This window comes from Amblyraja radiata, chromosome 30 (genome assembly GCF_010909765.2).
Source record: "Amblyraja radiata isolate CabotCenter1 chromosome 30, sAmbRad1.1.pri, whole genome shotgun sequence".
NCBI classification, from domain to species: domain Eukaryota; kingdom Metazoa; phylum Chordata; class Chondrichthyes; order Rajiformes; family Rajidae; genus Amblyraja; species Amblyraja radiata.
In genome coordinates, this window is record NC_045985.1 from 1,619,350 (window position 1) to 1,637,049 (window position 17,700).

Here is a 17,700-nt window from a genome sequence, read left to right on the forward strand (position 1 = left end):
GGCTGACACCTGTTTTAGAAGCTTGTCCTCCAGTTGAGCAGCAAGAAGCAAAGAAGAAAAGTCAAATTGAACCAAGTCGTGAAAAGGTATTTTATAATCCCAGAGGCCTGCCTGTAGGTAGTTTAATTTGCAATGATAGTATTTCATAGTGTAGGTGGTAGAAGAATTGTGTTGGAATTGATGAGCATGAGAAAGTTAGATGTGAAGAAGAAAGTTCGGGGGGAAATATGGTTCTGTCTAAACTTAGTATTTTGCAAGTAATCCAAATGCTGAACAGGTGGGCCAGTACAATTGTATTCTTCTGTTGAATTTTAGTCACCTCAAGGAGCTGGTGTGACATTTTATATCTTGTTGCAGTTGCATGAGGAAAAAATTGCTGAAGAGAGTGCAATAAAGATACAAACTGTTAAGAAGGTAACAGGAGAGTCTCAGAGGTGGCAAGATGACAGAAACCAGAGATTGCAACAGGTAACCAAAAAAGTTGGAGAAACTCAGCGGGTGCAGCAGCATCTATGGAGCGAAGGAAATGGGCAATGTTTCGGGCCGAAACCCTTCTTCAGACTGATAGGGGGTGGTGGGGAGAAGGAAGGAAAAGGGAGGAGGTGGAGCCCGAAGGCTGGGGGATGGGAGGAGACAGCTCGAGGGCTGAGGAAGGGGAGGAGACAGCAAGGGCTAACAAAATTGGGAGAATTCAATGTTCATGCCCGCTGGCTGCAGACCCCCCAAGCGGAATATGAGGTGTTGCTCCTCCAATTTCCGGTGTTGCTCGCTCTGGCCATGGAGGAGACCCAGGACAGAGAGGTTGGATTCGGAGTGGGAGGGGGATTTGAAGTGCTGAGCCACCGGGAGGTCAGGTAGGTTCTTGCGGACTGAGCGAAGGTGTTCGGCGAAACGATGGCCCAACTTCCGCTTGGTCTCACCGATGTAGAGCAGCTGACATCTAGAGCAGCGGATGCAGTAGATGAGGTTGGAGGAGATGCAGGTGAACCTCTGTCGCACCTGGAACGACTGCTTGGGTCCTTGAATGGAGTCGAGGGGGGAGGTAAAGCAACAAGTGTACCACCCCCTCCCCGTAGCATCTCTTGCGGTTGCAACAGAAAGTGCCCGGGGAGGGGGTGGTACGGGAGGGAAGGGAAGAATTGACAAGGGAGTTGTGGAGGGAGCGGTCTTTGAGGAAGGCAGACATGGGGGAAATGGGAAGATGTGGCGAGTGGTGGGGTCACGTTGGAGTTGGCGAAATTGACGGAGGATTATTTGTTGTATGTGAAGGCTGGTGGGGTGAAAGTTGAGGACTAGAGGGACTCTGCCCTTGTTGCAACAGGTAATATTGCTTTGCTAACCCTTTATGTTCACTGATTAATTTCTCTTCGTATGACTTGCAGATGACACAAATTGATGGAATTGTGGAGCTCCTGAATTGGCTCAATCTGTTCAAAAGGAAGAACACTGATGTGCCTTCTTGGGTCGCCATAGCCCCTGGTGGCATGGTTATCTCAGTCACTGAGGCCAACACCTGCAGAGACCCTTCAGGATGGTGAAACTTTGAAAAGTGTCATGTCCTGATATTGTACCTGGCCATTTTCTCAAATGCTGCGTAGACCAACTCCATCAGTCTGAAGAAGGGTTTCGTCCCGAAACGTTGCCTATTTCCTTCGCTCCATAGATGCTGCTGCACCCGCTGAGTTTCTCCAGCATTTTTGTCTACCTTAGACCAACTGAAGTCTTTGTGGAAATCTTCCATGCTCTCATTTATTTCCTGCCATCAGAAAGGAGGAGTATGATTCTGAAAACCATGACCACCAGGTTTAAGAATAGCTTCTTCCGAAAACCACCAGGCTCTTGAATATTACAAAAGCACCAACGAGACTATGATCTAGAACAGTCTTGGTCACACTAAGGACTTTGGGCTTTTTTGCACTGATATTGTTTTTATTTATTTATTTAACTTTTTGTTTGGTATCCATGAGTACAGGGTTTTACAGGCCTGTCCGCTGCTGCAATTAAGAATTTTATTGTTCTGTTGTCGGTACACATGGAAATGAAACACACTTGACACTCTTAACTTATGGAAGTGGCCACATTCAGGGTAAAAAGACATACGACATTCTGGTTTTAATCGGTTTGCATCCCCTCTATAGACATCGTGTTGCAACTGTGTAAATATTTGGTTCAGCCACATTTGGAATATAGTGTGCAGTTCTAATTACTACATTACTGGAAGGATGTGGAGAAGGTGCTGAAGAGATTCACCAGGATGCTACCTGGATTGAATGAGATGATATATGGAAAGGCAAAAAACTGCAGTTGGTAAAAAATCTGAAATAAAAATGCAAAATTGTGGGAATTGAATGCAACATCACCAAGTTTGCGGATGACACGAAGCTGGGGGGCAGTGTTAGCTGTGAGGAGGCTGCAAGGTGACTTGGATAGGCTGGGTGAGTGGGCAAATGCATGGCAGATGCAGTAAAATGTGGATAAATGTGAGGTTATCCACTTTGGTGGCAAAAACAGGAAAGTAGACTTATATCTGAATGGTGGCCAATTAGGAAAAGGGGAGATGCAACGAGACCTGGGTGTCATGGTACACCAGTCATTGAAAGTAGGCATGCAGTTGCAGCAGGCAGTGAAGAATGTTAGCATTCATAGCAAAAGGATTTGAGTATAGGAGCAGGGAGATTCTACTGCAGTTGTACAGGGTCTTGGTGAGACCACACCTGGAGTATTGCGTACAGTTTTGGTCTCCAAATCTGAGGAAAGACATTCTTGCCATAGAGGGAGTACAGAGAAGGTTCACCAGACTGATTCCTGGGATGTCAGGACTTTCATATGAAGAAAGACTGGATAGACTCGGCTTGTACTCGCTAGAATTTAGAAGATTGATGGGGGATCTTATAAAAACTTACAAGATTCCTACGGGGTTGGACAGGCTAGATGCAGGAAGATTGTTCCCGATGTTGGGGAAGTCCAAGACAAGGGAAATCTTTTAGGACCGAGATGAGAAAAACATTTTTCACACAGAGAGTGGTGAATCTGTGGAATTCTCTGCCACAGAAGGTAGTTGAGGCCAGTTCATTGGCTATATTTAAGAGGGAGTTAGATGAGTCCCTTGTGGCTAAAGGGGATCAGGGGGTATGGAGAGAAGGCAGGTACAGGATACTGAGTTGGATGATCAGCCATGATTACATTGAATGGCGGTGCTGGCTCGAAGGGCTCAATGGCCTCCTCCTGCACCTATTTTCTATGTCTCCAAAATACTGAAAATATTGAACAGGTCTAACAGCAATAGAAATGTTTATCCTGATGAAAGATTTAACTTATTTCATTTAATCTTATGAAGCAAAAATGTTATTTAGCCCCCATACGAATCGGCCATGTCGTGCCTGCCGATATGGGCTTATATTTATGGCAACGGCAACATTCCAATCGATCACATTCCAGAAATAATCAAATCCATTATTTTTTTGCAAATTCATGTCATAAGTACATCTAAATCTATATTTTGTGTTATTGTCTATCCATGATCAATATTTCATACTAAATATCCAGACTCCAGTTTTAGTCAGATGTATTGTGCCTAAAGGTATAATTTCTACCTTTTTTCGAAAACTGCAAATAATAACTTGTTTCTGTTAATGCTGTTCAGTGTTTTTTTTTCTTTACATTTTAAACAGATGTCTCCGAAGAAGAAATGCAAAATTGTCAATCCAAATGCCCAGCAAAAGAGACTGATTTAGACAGCATTCGCAGAGATTATCTGAATTTGGACAATTCCAAATGTGATGATCTACAAGACATTCTTAATGGGAAAGTAGTGGGCAGAAAGGCATGTCATGTGCGGTTTGAAGAGCAAAAACTTGTAGTTTACAATGCCAACATTGAAAAGTTGAGGAAAAACAAGGTGTACAGAGTTACAATCTGAGGAGTATGATGATGCTACTGATGATGATATGCCAATGTACCAGCTAGCAACTGATCTTCTCCATAAAGACTTGGTCTTTTGCTAGATATTGTAATTTCTTTACCTATCTGTTACAGACTTACAGCATATAATACAATAATATTAAAGTTCTGATCTTGAGAATATTACCTGTTCAACTCATCTGCCATTTCCTTGTTCCCCGTAATAAATTCACCTTTTTCAGTCTTCAAGGGTCCAACTATGGTCTTAACTAATATTTACCTCTTCACATACCTAAAGAAGCTTTTACTATCCTGCTGTGCCATGCTGGGAAAACAGAGGATGAGAAGGAGTTTCTTCCCAGAGGCCATTAGGACAGTAAACCCCTGTGTCACCAGGGACTAACTTACTGTCCCAATTTACTGTGTTGTGGTGTCTTTTTAAAATTGCTGATTTTTTCTTTTTTTCTCCCACAAATATGCAATGACTGATTCTGTTCCATTCTGTTTGTAGTTTGTGTTTGAACAAAGTCCGCGAGCATTTGCCACTTATCATATTATTGCACATCTCGTGTGTGTATGTGACGAATAGACTTGACTTGACTTGACTTGATGAGGTGTTTGCGCAGCCAGTGATCAACAAGAACCAGTTGAGCAAGATTCCGGCCCGCATTGAGGAAGCCTCACCCTGTTTCACTTTCTCAATTTCTGGCTTCCATTTGATGAAAACTTGAGAGGATTTCAACCTCTCTCTGTCTCTGTCTCTGTCTCCCCCGGCGGCCGCTGTTCCCCTAGCGGGAGTCCCGGACTCCAGGCTGAAGAAAGCGCTCTGTCTGACGCCGGTTACTTTACTCCGCGCTGTTGCTGGGCGCCGGTGACAGACTCGGTCCCCGGGGGTAAGGAGGGTCCCGGCCGGAGGGAGGGAGGGAGGGAGGGGAAGCGGCCGCGCCGGCCGGGGATTGATCAGGTGAGTGGGGTCTCCGGGACAACTCACGGCGCCGGAGCCGCTGGGACAAAGCGATCGATCACTCGCCTGTTTGCAGCGGCATTCGGTGAAAGGGAATCCCCGCTGTCCCGGCCCGGCCCGGCCCACTGCCCCCGGGGCACGGCTCGGTCCCAGGCCCCGGTAGGTTTCCGGGCACGGCTCGGTCCCAGGCCCCGGTAGGTTTCCGAAGTCTGGTCGCTCGGGAGCCGGTGCGGGTCAGGGAGGGAGGGAGGGAGGGAGGGAGGGAGGGAGGGAGGCGGCTGTCGGTGACACATCGGGGGAGCTGGCCGGTCACCGGGATTTGTTTAATCCCAGTGGTCACATTCTGTATGTGACGGGCGGGCGGGCGGGATGTGGCCGCGATTGCAAGAAGGGAACTTGCTGCTCCACTGTGTGAAACTCTGGGCCGGCGGCGAACACCCGAACACCGAGCGCGGCCGGAGATGCGAGAGTGGGAAGAAACGGATCTGATTTTTAAACTCCTGCCGAAACCGTAAAAGCTGGATAGGTGGGAAAAGGAGGAGCTTCCTCTACATCGGCGGCACGGTAGAGTTGCTGTCTCACGGCGCCAGAGACCCGGGTTCGATCCTGACTACGGGTACAGGGTCTTGGTGAGACCACACCTGGAGTATTGTATACAGTTTTGGTCTCCTAATCTGAGGAAAGACATTCTTGCCATAGAGGGAGTACAGAGAAGGTTCACCAGACTGATTACTGGGATGTCAGGACTTTCATATGAAGAAAGACTGGATAGACTCGGTTTGTACTGATTGAGGGGGGATCTTATAGAAACTTACAAAATTCTTAAGGGGTTGGACAGGCTAGATGCAGGAAGATTGTTCCCGATGTTGGGGAAGTCCAGAACAAGCGGTTTAAGGATAAGAGGGAAATCTTTTAGGACCGAGACGAGGAAAACATTTTTTACACAGAGAGTAGTGAATCTCTGGAATTCTCTGCCGCAGAAGGTAGTTGAGGCCAGTTCGTTGGCTATATTTAAGAGGGAGTTAGATGTGGCCCTTGTGGCTAAAGGGATCAGGGGGTATGGAGAGAAGGCAGGTACAGGATACTGAGTTGGATGATCAGCCATGATCATATTGAATGGCGGTGCAGGCTCGAAGGGCCGAATGGCCTACTCCTGCACCTATTTTCTATGTTACTGTCTGTACGGAGTTTGTACCTTCTCCCCGTGACCACGTGGGGTTTCACCGAGATCCACACTCCAAAAGCGTTGTTGGTTAATAGTCTTGGTATAAGTGTAAATTGTCCATTGGATGTAGGATAGTGCAATGAGAACTAGAGAGGCAACACCTCGTTGTCCAAGAAAGAACAGCAGATGTGGGTAAAATCGAAGGTAGACACAAAATGCTGGAGAAACTCAGCGGGTGAGGCAGCATCTATGGAGAGAAGGAATTGGCGACGTTTCTGCTCGAGACCCTTCTTCAGTCTGAATTGTTCCTCTCCATAGATGCTGCCTCATCCGCTGAGTTTCTCCAGCATGTTGTGTTGACCTCGTTGACCATGCGTTGCCCACAGTGGAATGGACATCCACATTCTAATATCAGGTAACCCTCACAACAGTGTTTCCGACCTCCATCCTAACCACCTCCCTTAATTCCATTTATATCGCCTTTCCCGAAACTGCCCCTCCATTTCCTCATCACCCAGTTTAATTTCCTCCCCTCCTGATTCCATCTGCCAACTTCCCACATTTCACCCACCGAATCCTCTCCCCCAGCTGCTACTATCTGCCCTTCCTTCACCTCTCCATATGAGTGCCCTTCTGTAACACATTCCGGCACTGGTTCCTCTGTGTTCCTGCTGATCACCGTCCAGTGATGTCACTCTCCCCTCCCCATCTGCTCATCAACTTTCACCTCTTCTCAGCCCACCAAGGGGGTCCTGTCTCACCCCTCTCTCTTTCCTCTGAACATCGGCTATCTTCCCTTCCACTTTGTTTTAATGTTCGTCTCGACTTGAACCATGGACAATTCATCTCCCCTTTACCCCCCCCCACCAGCTCTTTCCTCACCCCCCCCCACCAGCTCTTTCCTCACCCCCCCCCTCTCTCCTCCTCACCCCCCCCCGCTCTCTCCTCCCCCCCCCCGCTCTCTCCTCACCCCCCCCGCTCTCTCCTCACCCCCCCCGCTCTCTCCTCACCCCCCCCCGCTCTCTCCTCACCCCCACCGCTCTCTCCTCACCCCCCCACTCTCTCCTCACCCCCCCTCTCTCTCCTCACCCCCCCCCCCGCTCTCTTCCTCACCCCCACCGCTCTCTCCTCACACCCCCCCTCATCCTCACCCCCCCAGCTCTCTCCTCACCCCCCCCGCTCTCTCCTCACCCCCCCCCGCTCTCTCCTCACCCCCCCCCGCTCTCTCCTCCCCCCCTCCCGCTCTCTCCTCCCCCCCTCCCGCTCTCTCCTCACCCCCCCCGAGCTCTCTCCACAACCCCCCCAGCTCTCTCCTCACCCCCCCGCTCTCTCCTCACCCCCCGCTCTCTCCTCACCCCCCGCTCTCTCCTCACCCCCCCCCCGCTCTCTCCTCACCCCCCCCCCGCTCTCTCCTCACCACCCCAGCTCTCTCCTCACCCCCCAGCTCTCTCCTCACCCCCCAGCTCTTTCCTCACCTCCCCCCAGCTCTCTCCTCACCCCCCCCCCGCTCTCCCCTCACCCCCCCCCGCTCTCCCCTCACCCCCCCGCTCTCTCCTCACCCCCCCCAGCTCTCTCCTCCCCCCCCCCCCCCCACAGCTCTTTCCTCACCCCCCAGTTCTTTCCTCACCCCCCCCAGCTCTCTCCTCACCCCCCGCCCCCAGCTCTCTCCTCACTAAAATGTCAGTCCTGGAATTAAGCAGTGCAATTTTCGTGAGTGAAATTTCAGTTTGTGTATGTTTTTGCTAATCTCGATAACTGATTTATTGTGAATGGATGTACCAGTTAAAATAACAGCAAATTAAATCCTTACTATGAATAATATTCATGTCAATACTTTAGTGATGCTCCTTTTATTCAATGTTAATCGGCTTTCTCCCTTCAAGTCAAACTGTGCCGTGATTTCATCCCAAGATGAAGGGAAGACACAGGATTGTACTGATCCTACTTCTCCAGACAGCAATGATGGGTAAGCTGTGGAATAGTCACTGCAAGAGTCAATCGTGCCATGTTCAGTAGTTTGCACACTCGGTCTAGTCTTGCGTGAGTTGAGACTGGGCGGAAACGGGACAGTCAGCAGCCGCATGGGTCAAGTCGGACATGGTAGATTCAAAGCCCTTGCTGAGCCATGAGCACAGCTTTAGGCTGATGATGCTGCTCTGTTTTAGCTACTGTCTTTAGTTGTGATGAAACTGTTGACCTGAAGAGCATGTCCCCTGAAGAGGAACGTGTTCGGCTGCCTGAATATTGTTTGTCCTTCAGCAATGTCACTGAAAGCAAATATCTTGTTGCTATCACGTTGCTGCCTGTGTGAGCTTGTACATTTGGCTTCCTGCATCACAACCGCGATGACACTTCCCTTGGCACCAAATGTCTACTGACGCCTGTTGGGATGTGCTCAGGTTGGCAAATACTCTTCAATTTCTATATTCTTACCTGGATAGATCAGGTGTGGTACATGGATAGGACAGGTGTGTTACATGGATAGAGCAGGTGTGTTACATGGATAGAGTAGGTGTGTTACATGTATAGGACAGGTGTGTTACATGGATAGGACAGGTGTGTTACATGGATAGGACAGGTGTGTTACATGGATAGGACAGGTGTGTTACATGGATAGGACAGGTGTGGTACATGGATAAGACAGGTGTGTTACATGGATAGGACAGGTGTGTTACATGGATAGGACAGGTGTGTTACATGGATAGGACAAGTGTGTTACATGGATAGGACTGGTGTGGTACATGGATAGGGAAGGTGTGGTACATGGATAGGACAGGTGTGGTACATGGATAGGACAGGTGTGGTACATGGATTGGACAGGTTTGGAGGGATATTGACCAAAGACGGGCAGGTGAGACTAGTGTAGCTGGGACATGTTGGCCAGTGTGGGCAAGTTGGGGTGAATGACCTATTTCCACACAGTATCACTCTACGACTCTATGACTCTAATTATATGCTGGCCATTTCCAATTGAACAGTCGCACCAACCATTTTCCTACTTCTCCCAATCTGCTCTCTCCATGAAGGATCTATTTGCATTATTATGCTGTCTGTTTCCATGGCATTCAGCAGCCTCTACTACACAGCTCCATGTGGCGTGTGTTACTGCAGAGTGTGGACACATCAGGCCTGTACTTGCCATTCACACACTAGCTGGCATTTCCCGTTTCCGATTTCCACCATCCACAGGGTTCTTTCCTCATTATCACCACAGTTCCAGCACTTAAAGCTGGGAAGAGACTGCATGCCTCCCAATTCACCATTTCTCTCCTAAATATTTAAACCTCACATCACACTGATGATCAGTTCTTATCTGGGTTACCCAGTTCTCAATATCCTGCGTGAATCTTCAGTTAACAGATTCAAATTGACTTCAAGGAAAGATAATCCAACTGTCCATGCAAACCTCTCTGCCATTTGTACTCAGTCATGTGTAGAGAGTCTGTATCTTGGTGGGGGAATGTTGGCCGGGACCCTGGGAGAACTCCTTGCTCATTAAATAATGTTCTGAGCTGTTCCATTCCACCACAAGTGCTGGATTCAGAGTATCTTGAACCAGACCCCACCTGCAACGGTCACTGAAGTGTCAGCTCATATTGTGAGCTCTGCTACTGGTGACTCAAGTGGAGGAGAAGTCAGGCTTTCATTGGGTTTACAAAGTCATGAATGATTTGAAGTTAATCCAGAAACATTTCTTGTTCAGTGTTTGTGGCTGCATTCGAATCACAATTGTGTTTAAATGTGAATCTGTGTTTAAACAATTTCCACTCTGAAATGGCATTAATTTACAAGACATGGGCATTACTGACAATGCCAGCATTTAATGCCCATCTCCATTTGCCTCTGAACCAAGTTGACGGAGGGGGGGGGGGGGGGGGGGGGGGAGGGCATTTCAGATTATGGATCAAAGTGTACAACATTGCTGCGTGTCTGGGGAATACATGCAGTCACAGACTGGGGAAGGGCAGCAGATTTGTTCTTTAAAGGACATTTTTCAACCTGCTTGATTCCTTGGTGTGTGGGAGAGTGAAGGCAGTGTATTCTGTGTACCCCTGACCTGTTTAATTGGTGGAAAAGGAAAGTACACAAGAATATATGGCTATTGAACTGCAGAGGCGAGTTTATACCGAAGGCAGACACAAAATGCTGAAACAACTCACTGGGTCAGGCAGAGGAATAGTTGAGGTTTCAGGTGGAAAATATATGGCAGCAGCTTTCATTATGTATTGATTCTTTCATATGAGCAATATGTCCAGACCAATGATATTTGGAAGAGTTCCAAACTATAACAAAATAATCACATTTACTTTCTTGAAATCGCCAGAACGAAAGATTCTACAAATATTCTGAAGTTTAACCATTGTATTTTCTAGGGGAGTTCTATGTGATTGTGCCGGACTATCCGGTGGTGGCCATGGTGGGTGAAGATGCCCTATTGGAATGTCAGAAGGTACCGGATACATCACTGGATGCTCTGGAGGTCCGATGGTTTACAACGAGCCCGGAGTCACCGGTACATTTATACACCAGCGGCCAGGACAGAGCTGAGGTGCAGGACGAGGCTTATCGAGGGAGGACGGAACTCTTTCGGGAAGAGTTTCCCCATGGAAACGCATCGCTTAAACTGAAGAGGGTCAAAGTATCAGATGCCGGAATGTACACGTGTTCCATCAGCACCCCCACGTCCCGTCAGCAGGAGGCGCTGCGGCTGCAGGTTGAAGGTGAGTCCCTCTGGTTTACATCAAGGTTTACACTGGGAATGTCAGTAAGCGGCCCCTCACACTGGCATTTTACTGGGAAGTTCGAGGATTGACAGTGCCCGGAACGGAATGGCAACGGTGAGGTTGTGTGTAGGTAGGAACTGCAGATGCAGGTTTACACCGAATGTAGACACAAAATGCTGGAGTAACTCAGCGGGACAGGCAGCATGTGTAGAGAGAAGGAATGGGTGACGTTTCGGGTCGAGACCCTTCTTCAGTCTGGGAATCATGGGAGAGGGAGTGTAGAGATATGGAAGGGTAAGGTGTGAAAAAGATAAATCAAAGGGGACGCGGTTCAAGGAGAATGTAGAACGGATGATTGTTAGCTGAAGGGGAAGGTGACAACGAGGTGATGGGGCGGTAACGTGGGGGTACCCGGTGACCCATCCGTTGGTGTTCCCACCGCTGCTGTTTCTGTGGCTCTTCATGCCCCGGCATCATCTGCTGCTCACTGACCCAGCACACGGACGGAAAGCCCTTTCGTGGCGAGATACATGTGTACAATACAATACAATACAATACAATACAATTTTATTGTCATTTGAGCCTCAGTGAGGCTCAAACGAAATTCTGTTTCCACAGCCATACAAACAAAGACAATGCCTAGACATACACACAATTTAGTTCACACAAACATCCATCACAGTGGACCCACTGTGATGGAAGGCAATGTCTTTTCTCTCCCCTGTTCTCCATGTCTCTCCCGATGTCGAAGCCCCAGGCGGGCGATGATAAGTCCCATGGCCATTTTAGGCCGTGCCGGGCAATTTACGGCCATGCTCCCGGTCTAGAAGTCTCGAAGTTGGAGCCCCCGGCGGGCGCTGGAATGACCCACGGCCATGAAGCCGCGCCGGGCGATGTATGACCCCGCTCCAGGTCGTTCCAACCCTGCGACACGGGCTGGAGAAGTCGCGTTGTAGGAGCTCCGGGAAGCGGTCTCTCTCGCCCCCCGGACCCGTGAGCTCCCGATGTTCCGGTCCACCGGACCTGCGGCTGCCTTGCTGGAGCCTCCGAGCCCCAGGAGTCGAGTCGCAGCAGCGAGTCACCACCGCTCCCCACGTTCTGAGGCCGGCCAGCCCCACGATGGTGAGTAGTCCGCAGCTCCGCAGTCTCCCGAGCCCCCGGGTCGTTCAGGTTGGAGGCCGCTCCACGGTGCTAGGCCCCAACGACAACGGAGACCCGACAGGGAAAAGGTCGGGTCTCCCAGACAGAGAAGAGATTTAAACAGTTTCCCCCTGCCCCCGCCCCCCACATATACACATTTAAAACCAGTATTAAAAAACACCAAACTACATTTAACTAGACAAAAAATAAAAAAAAGACAGACAGGCTGTAGGGGCCGCTGCAACGGGTGAGTCGCGCCGCCAAGTTGTAACAATTGTGTTTACCGATTACATTTCGATTGCAGGATTTGGACTCCAGCCCTGGATCCGCTTGGAGGAAAGTACCACACAAGGAGTACGTGTGGTGTGTAAGTCGGATGGATGGTTTCCCAAGCCGGAGATACGGTGGCTGGATGGGAGTGGACAAGATGTAACAGAACGGTCTGACCCATTGTTTACTGAGGACCCCAGCGGGATGTTCACTGCCCACAGTCACATCGATGTCACAAGTGATTCTGTGAACAGGTATTCCTGTTACATACGGAGTAAAATGCTGGGGAAAACACGAGAGGCCCATCTCCAGATATCAGGTATGTGGGAACCTGGGAAACATTCGACAAAAGCGAGTTCTGAACGAACTTTCACTGCGCTAAAGGCATTAACGTTTGCGTGGACCCACCAGCACTGTACTGCTCTGGGTCTCATTCCCATGGCGCAGCTTTTCTTGTTTGAGCCCAGAGGGTCTCTCACTGCAGAACTATCTGAGACCACAAATAGACACAAAGTGCTGGAATTATTCAGCGGGTCAGGGAGCATCTCTGGCGAAAAAGGATGGGTGACGTTTCGGGTCGGAACCCTTCTTCAGAGATGCTGCTTGACCCGCTGAGATACTCCAGCATTTTGTGAATAAACCAACATCTGCAGTTCCTTCCTACACATTTTATCTGTGGCCACACCTGTCCACTGTCTCCTCTCCACCCTCCACCATCACATCTGTGCCCAGATCTTTGGCCACTTCTCCACTTTGCGCTGCCACTGATATCTAACTGTCCATACACCAAACACATTAACATGACCAGACACATTGACCACTTTGCAAAGTGCATGCCTTCTTTCGCAAGGCACGACATCAGTATAAACACTCATAGCCGATGATTTAATTCACCCGTGTAATCTCCATTAGATCGGCATTGAGTTTACTGTGTATAAACGAGATTTAAATGTTTAGAATAACAGCCCTGTGTCTGCGGTGCTGTAGTAGCAGGCATGAACAATCTGAATCTGACTTTCTTCCCTCTGGAGATGCTGCCTGACCCACTGAGTTACTCCAGCATTTTGTGTTTGTCTTCGGTTTAAACCAGCATCTGCAGTTCCTTCCTGTTGCTGTTACTAATCTATTTTCATTCACCTGTGTAGATGAGTTATTTCCTAAAACCAACCCTTGGCCGCTGGTTTTCTGGTTGTTTGTGGCGCTTGTGGTTACGGCTGCTGCTTTCAATATAATGTTGCACAGAAAAGAAGATAAAATGATTAAAGGTGAGAGCCAAGATATGGTGCCGTGTTATTGCATTCAGAAGGTTTATAAAACGTTTATATTTTGTACACAATGTAGCATTCACATAAACGTTAGATTTGATCTCAGCTCCGTAGTTTGACACATCCCGCATGGTAGGCTGCTCTGGAATGTTAGATCGCATGGGTTCCAAGGAGCGATAGCAGAATGGATAACAAATTGGCTACTTAGACTGGAGGCCTGTGACTAGTGGTGTGCCTCAGGGTTCGGTGCTGGGCCCGTTACTGTTTGTCATCTACATCAATGAGATGAGAACATACAGGACAAGATTTACAAGTTTGCTGATGATACACAGTGATTTTGAAGATGGTTGTGAAAAATTGCAGGATCTGGATCGATTGGCCAGGTACCCTGGGATGCAGACCATCAGGCGCCCCCCCCCCCCCCCCCCCCCCCCCCCCCCCACCTTCCGAGTTGTCCAACCAGTCTGACTGTCCCCCTGATTAAACCTTACCTCCGTATGGTTCGTTGTCACATTTTCCTGGTTAACAATTATCTGATATAGTAGAGGGTCTGGGGTGACGGAGGAACTGAAGGAAATCCACATTCGGCAGGAAATGGTGTTGGATAGACTTCTGGGACTGAAGGCTGATAAATCCCCAGGGCCTGATGGTCTGCATCCCAGGGTACTTAAGGAAGTGGCTCTAGAAATCGTGGATGCATTGGTGACAATTTTCCAATGTTCTATAGGCTCAGGATCTGTTCCTGTGGATTGGAGGGTAGCTAATGTTATCCCACTTTTTAAGAAAGGCGGGAGAGAGAAAACAGGGAATTATAGACCAGTTAGCCTGACATCGGTGGTGGGGAAGAAGCTGGAGTGAATTATAAAAGATGAAATAGCCGCACATTTGGATAGCAGTAACACGATCGGTCCGAGTCAGCATGGATTAACAAAGCGGAAATAATGTTTGATTAACCTTCTGGAAATTTTTTGAGGATGCAACTAGGAAAATGGACAAGGGAGAGCCAGTGGATGTAGTGTACCTAGACTTTCAGAAAGCATTTGATAATGTCCCATATAGGGGATTAGTGGGCAAAATTAGGGCACATGGTATTGGGGGTAGAGTGCTGACATGGATAGAACATTGGTAGACAGGAAACAAAGAGTAGGGATTAACGGGTCCCTTTCAGAATGGCATGCAGTGATTAGTGGGGTACCGCAAGGCTCGGTGCTGGGGCCAGCAGTGACTAGTGGGGTACCGCAAGGCTCAGTGCTGGGACCGCAGCTTTTTACAATATACATCAATGATTTGGATGAAGGGATTCAAAGTAACATTAGCAAATTTGCAGATGACACAAAGCTGGGTGGCAGTGTAAACTGTGAGGAGAATGCTATGAGAATGCAGGGTGACTCGGACAGGTTGATGGAGTGGGCAGAGTTAGTGCAGCCATTCGGCCCAAACTGTCTGATTATGAGAAGCAATGATAGGATAGGTCAACACCTTATTTCCTGCGTTAGGTATCAAAAGTAAGAGGTGATGAGGTGAGAGGGCGATGTTTGCAGAGATCTGAGCAGTGATGTTTTAACACAGAGATGGTTTTGTTATCTGAATCATGTTATCAGAGAACGTGGTGAATCCAGGCAGAGTGACTACACACAGAACAAAACATAGAAAATGGAACAGTACAGGAACAGATCCGTCAGACCACGGATAGACACAAAAAGCTGGAGTTACTCAGCGGGACAGGCAGCATCTCTGGAGAGAATGAACCCATTCCTTTTCTCCAGAGATGCAGCCTGTCCACTGAGTTACTTCAGCTTTTTGTGTCTATCCTAGAATCTCCCACTAGTGGAAACATCCTCTCCACATCCACTCTATCCAGGCCTTTCACTATTCTGTACGTTTCAATGAGGTCCCCCCTCATTCTTCTGAACTCCAGCGAGTACAGGCCCAGTGCCGACAAACGCTCATCATAGGTTAACCCACTCATTCCTCGGATCATTCTTGTAAACCTCCTCTGGACCCTCTCCAGATCCAGCACATCCTCCCTCAGATATGGTGCCCAGAATTGCTCCAAATGCAGCCTGTCCAGTGCCCTATAGACCCTCAGCATCACATCCCTAATGTTGTATTCTAGCCCTCTCGAGATAAATGTTAGCATTGCGTTTGCTTTCTTCACTACCGATTTGACTTGCAGAGTAACTTTGAGGGAATCCTGCACCAGCTCCCAACTTGCTTTGCACCTCCCATTTCTGGATTCTCTCCCCATTTAGAAAATAGTCTGCGTCTTTATTCCTGCTACCAAAATGCATGACTCCACACTTTGCTACACCACATTGCATCTGCCACTTCTCTGCCCACGCTCCCAACCTGTCCAGGTTCTTCTGCAGAGTATCTACTTTCTCTACACTACCTGCCCCTCCACCTATTACCGTATCATCCACAAACTTGGCCACAAAGCCTTCAATCCCCTCATCCCAATCAGTAATACACAAGGTGAAGAGTATCGGCCCCAGCACCGACCCCTGTGGAACTCTGCTAGTCACTGGCAGCCAACCAGAAATACCCCCTTTATTGCCACTCTTTGCCTTCTGCCATCCAGCCAACCTGCTATCCATGTTGGTATCTGCCCTTTGATACCATTGGCTCTCATCTTCCTGAGCAGCTTCACGTGTGGCACCTTATCAAAGGCTTTCTGAAAATCTAGATAAATAACATCCACAAACTCTCCTTTGTCTGTCCTGCTGTTTACTTCTACAAAGTATTCCTGCAGATTCGTCAGACAAGACCTCCCCTTCACAAAACAGTGCTGACTTTGACCTATTTTATCATGAACCAAGTTCTCTGTAAACTCAGCCTTTATAATGGACTCTAAAATCTTACCAACCACCGTAGTCAGACTAACCGGCCTACAGTTCCCAATATTCTGCTTTGTTCCCTTCTTGTACAGTGGGGGTAATATTGGCAAATTTCCAATTGTCTGGAACCACTCCCGACTCTAGTGATTCTTGAAATATCACAGATGCTATGTATTATCTATCTATGTATTAATGCCTCCACAATCTCTAAAGCTACCTCTTTCAGAACCCTGGGGTACAGTCGATCCAGTCCAGGTGACTTATCCACCTTCAGCCCTTTCAGCTTCCCAAACACCTCCACCTTAGTAATAGCCACTGCACTAACTTCCACCCCCTGACTCTCTTGTATTTCAGGCACATTGCTGATGTCTTCCACTGTGAAGACTGTTGCAGAAAGTTCTTTAACTCCTCTGTCATTTCTTTATTCTCCATTATCACGTCTCCTGCATCGTTTTCTAGCTGTCCAACACACACTCTTACATCTTTCTCACTGTTTGTATAACTGAAGAAACTCTTGCTATCCTCTTTTATATTAGTGTCTAACTTACCTTCCTATTTCATCTTTCCTCATCGTATTGACATTTTAGTTACATTCTGTTGTTCTTTAAAAGCTTCCCAATCCTCTGGCTTCCCACTAATCTTTGCAATGTTATACACCTTCTCTTGTAGTTTTATACAGTCCTTCACTTCCCTTGTCAGCCACGGTCACCTTATTCTCCCCCTGGAATTTTTCTTCTTCTTTGAAATGAAAAGATCCTGCATCTTCCAGATTATTCCCAGAAATTCCAGCCATTACTGTTCAACTTACATCCCTGCTCGTGTCCTTTTCCATTCAACTTTGGCCAGCTTCTCCCTCATGCCTCCATAGTCCCCTTTGCCCAACTGCAATACCGACACATCTGATTTCACCTTCTCCCTCTCAAATTGCAGGTTGAATCTTATCATATTGTGGTCGCTACCTCCTAGTGGTTCCATTACCTCGAGTTCCCTTGTCAAATCCGGTTCATTACACAACACCAAATCCAGAGTTTCATTTTTTGATGGTGGGCTTCATCACAAGCTGCTGTAAGAATCCATCTCGGAGGCATTCTAGAAATTCCCTTTCTTGGGGTCAAGTATCAACCTTCCTGCATATTGAAATCTCCCATCACCACCGTAGTAATGCCTTTCTTACATGCCAATTGTATATTCTGATGTAACTTGTACCCTATATCCTGGTTACTGTTTGGGGGTCAGTAGATATCTCCCATTAGAGTCTTTTTACCCTTATAATTACTCAACTCTATCCATAATGAGTCTACATCTACTGATCCCATGCCACCCATCGCAAGGGACTGAATTTCATTCCTTACCAACAGAGCTGCCTCACCCGCCTTGTCCACTTGTCTGTCTGTCTTTCCCATAGGACGTATAACCCTGAATATTCAGCTCCCAG

The 17,700-nt window shown here is 48.0% G+C and overlaps 1 protein-coding gene across 1 annotated transcript in view; it reads left to right on the top strand.

Annotated features, from left to right (window-relative positions):
- The window catches only part of LOC116990070 (butyrophilin subfamily 1 member A1-like), a gene marked incomplete at its 3' end in the record, with an annotated part of 338,852 nt that overhangs the window by 179,854 nt on the left and 141,298 nt on the right, over positions 1 to 17,700 (top strand). Inside the window, exon 4 of the mRNA XM_033047603.1 lies at positions 10,403 to 10,750. Within this exon, the coding sequence (XP_032903494.1) occupies positions 10,403 to 10,750 (348 nt within the window). The remainder of the gene's footprint in view (positions 1 to 10,402; positions 10,751 to 17,700) is intronic.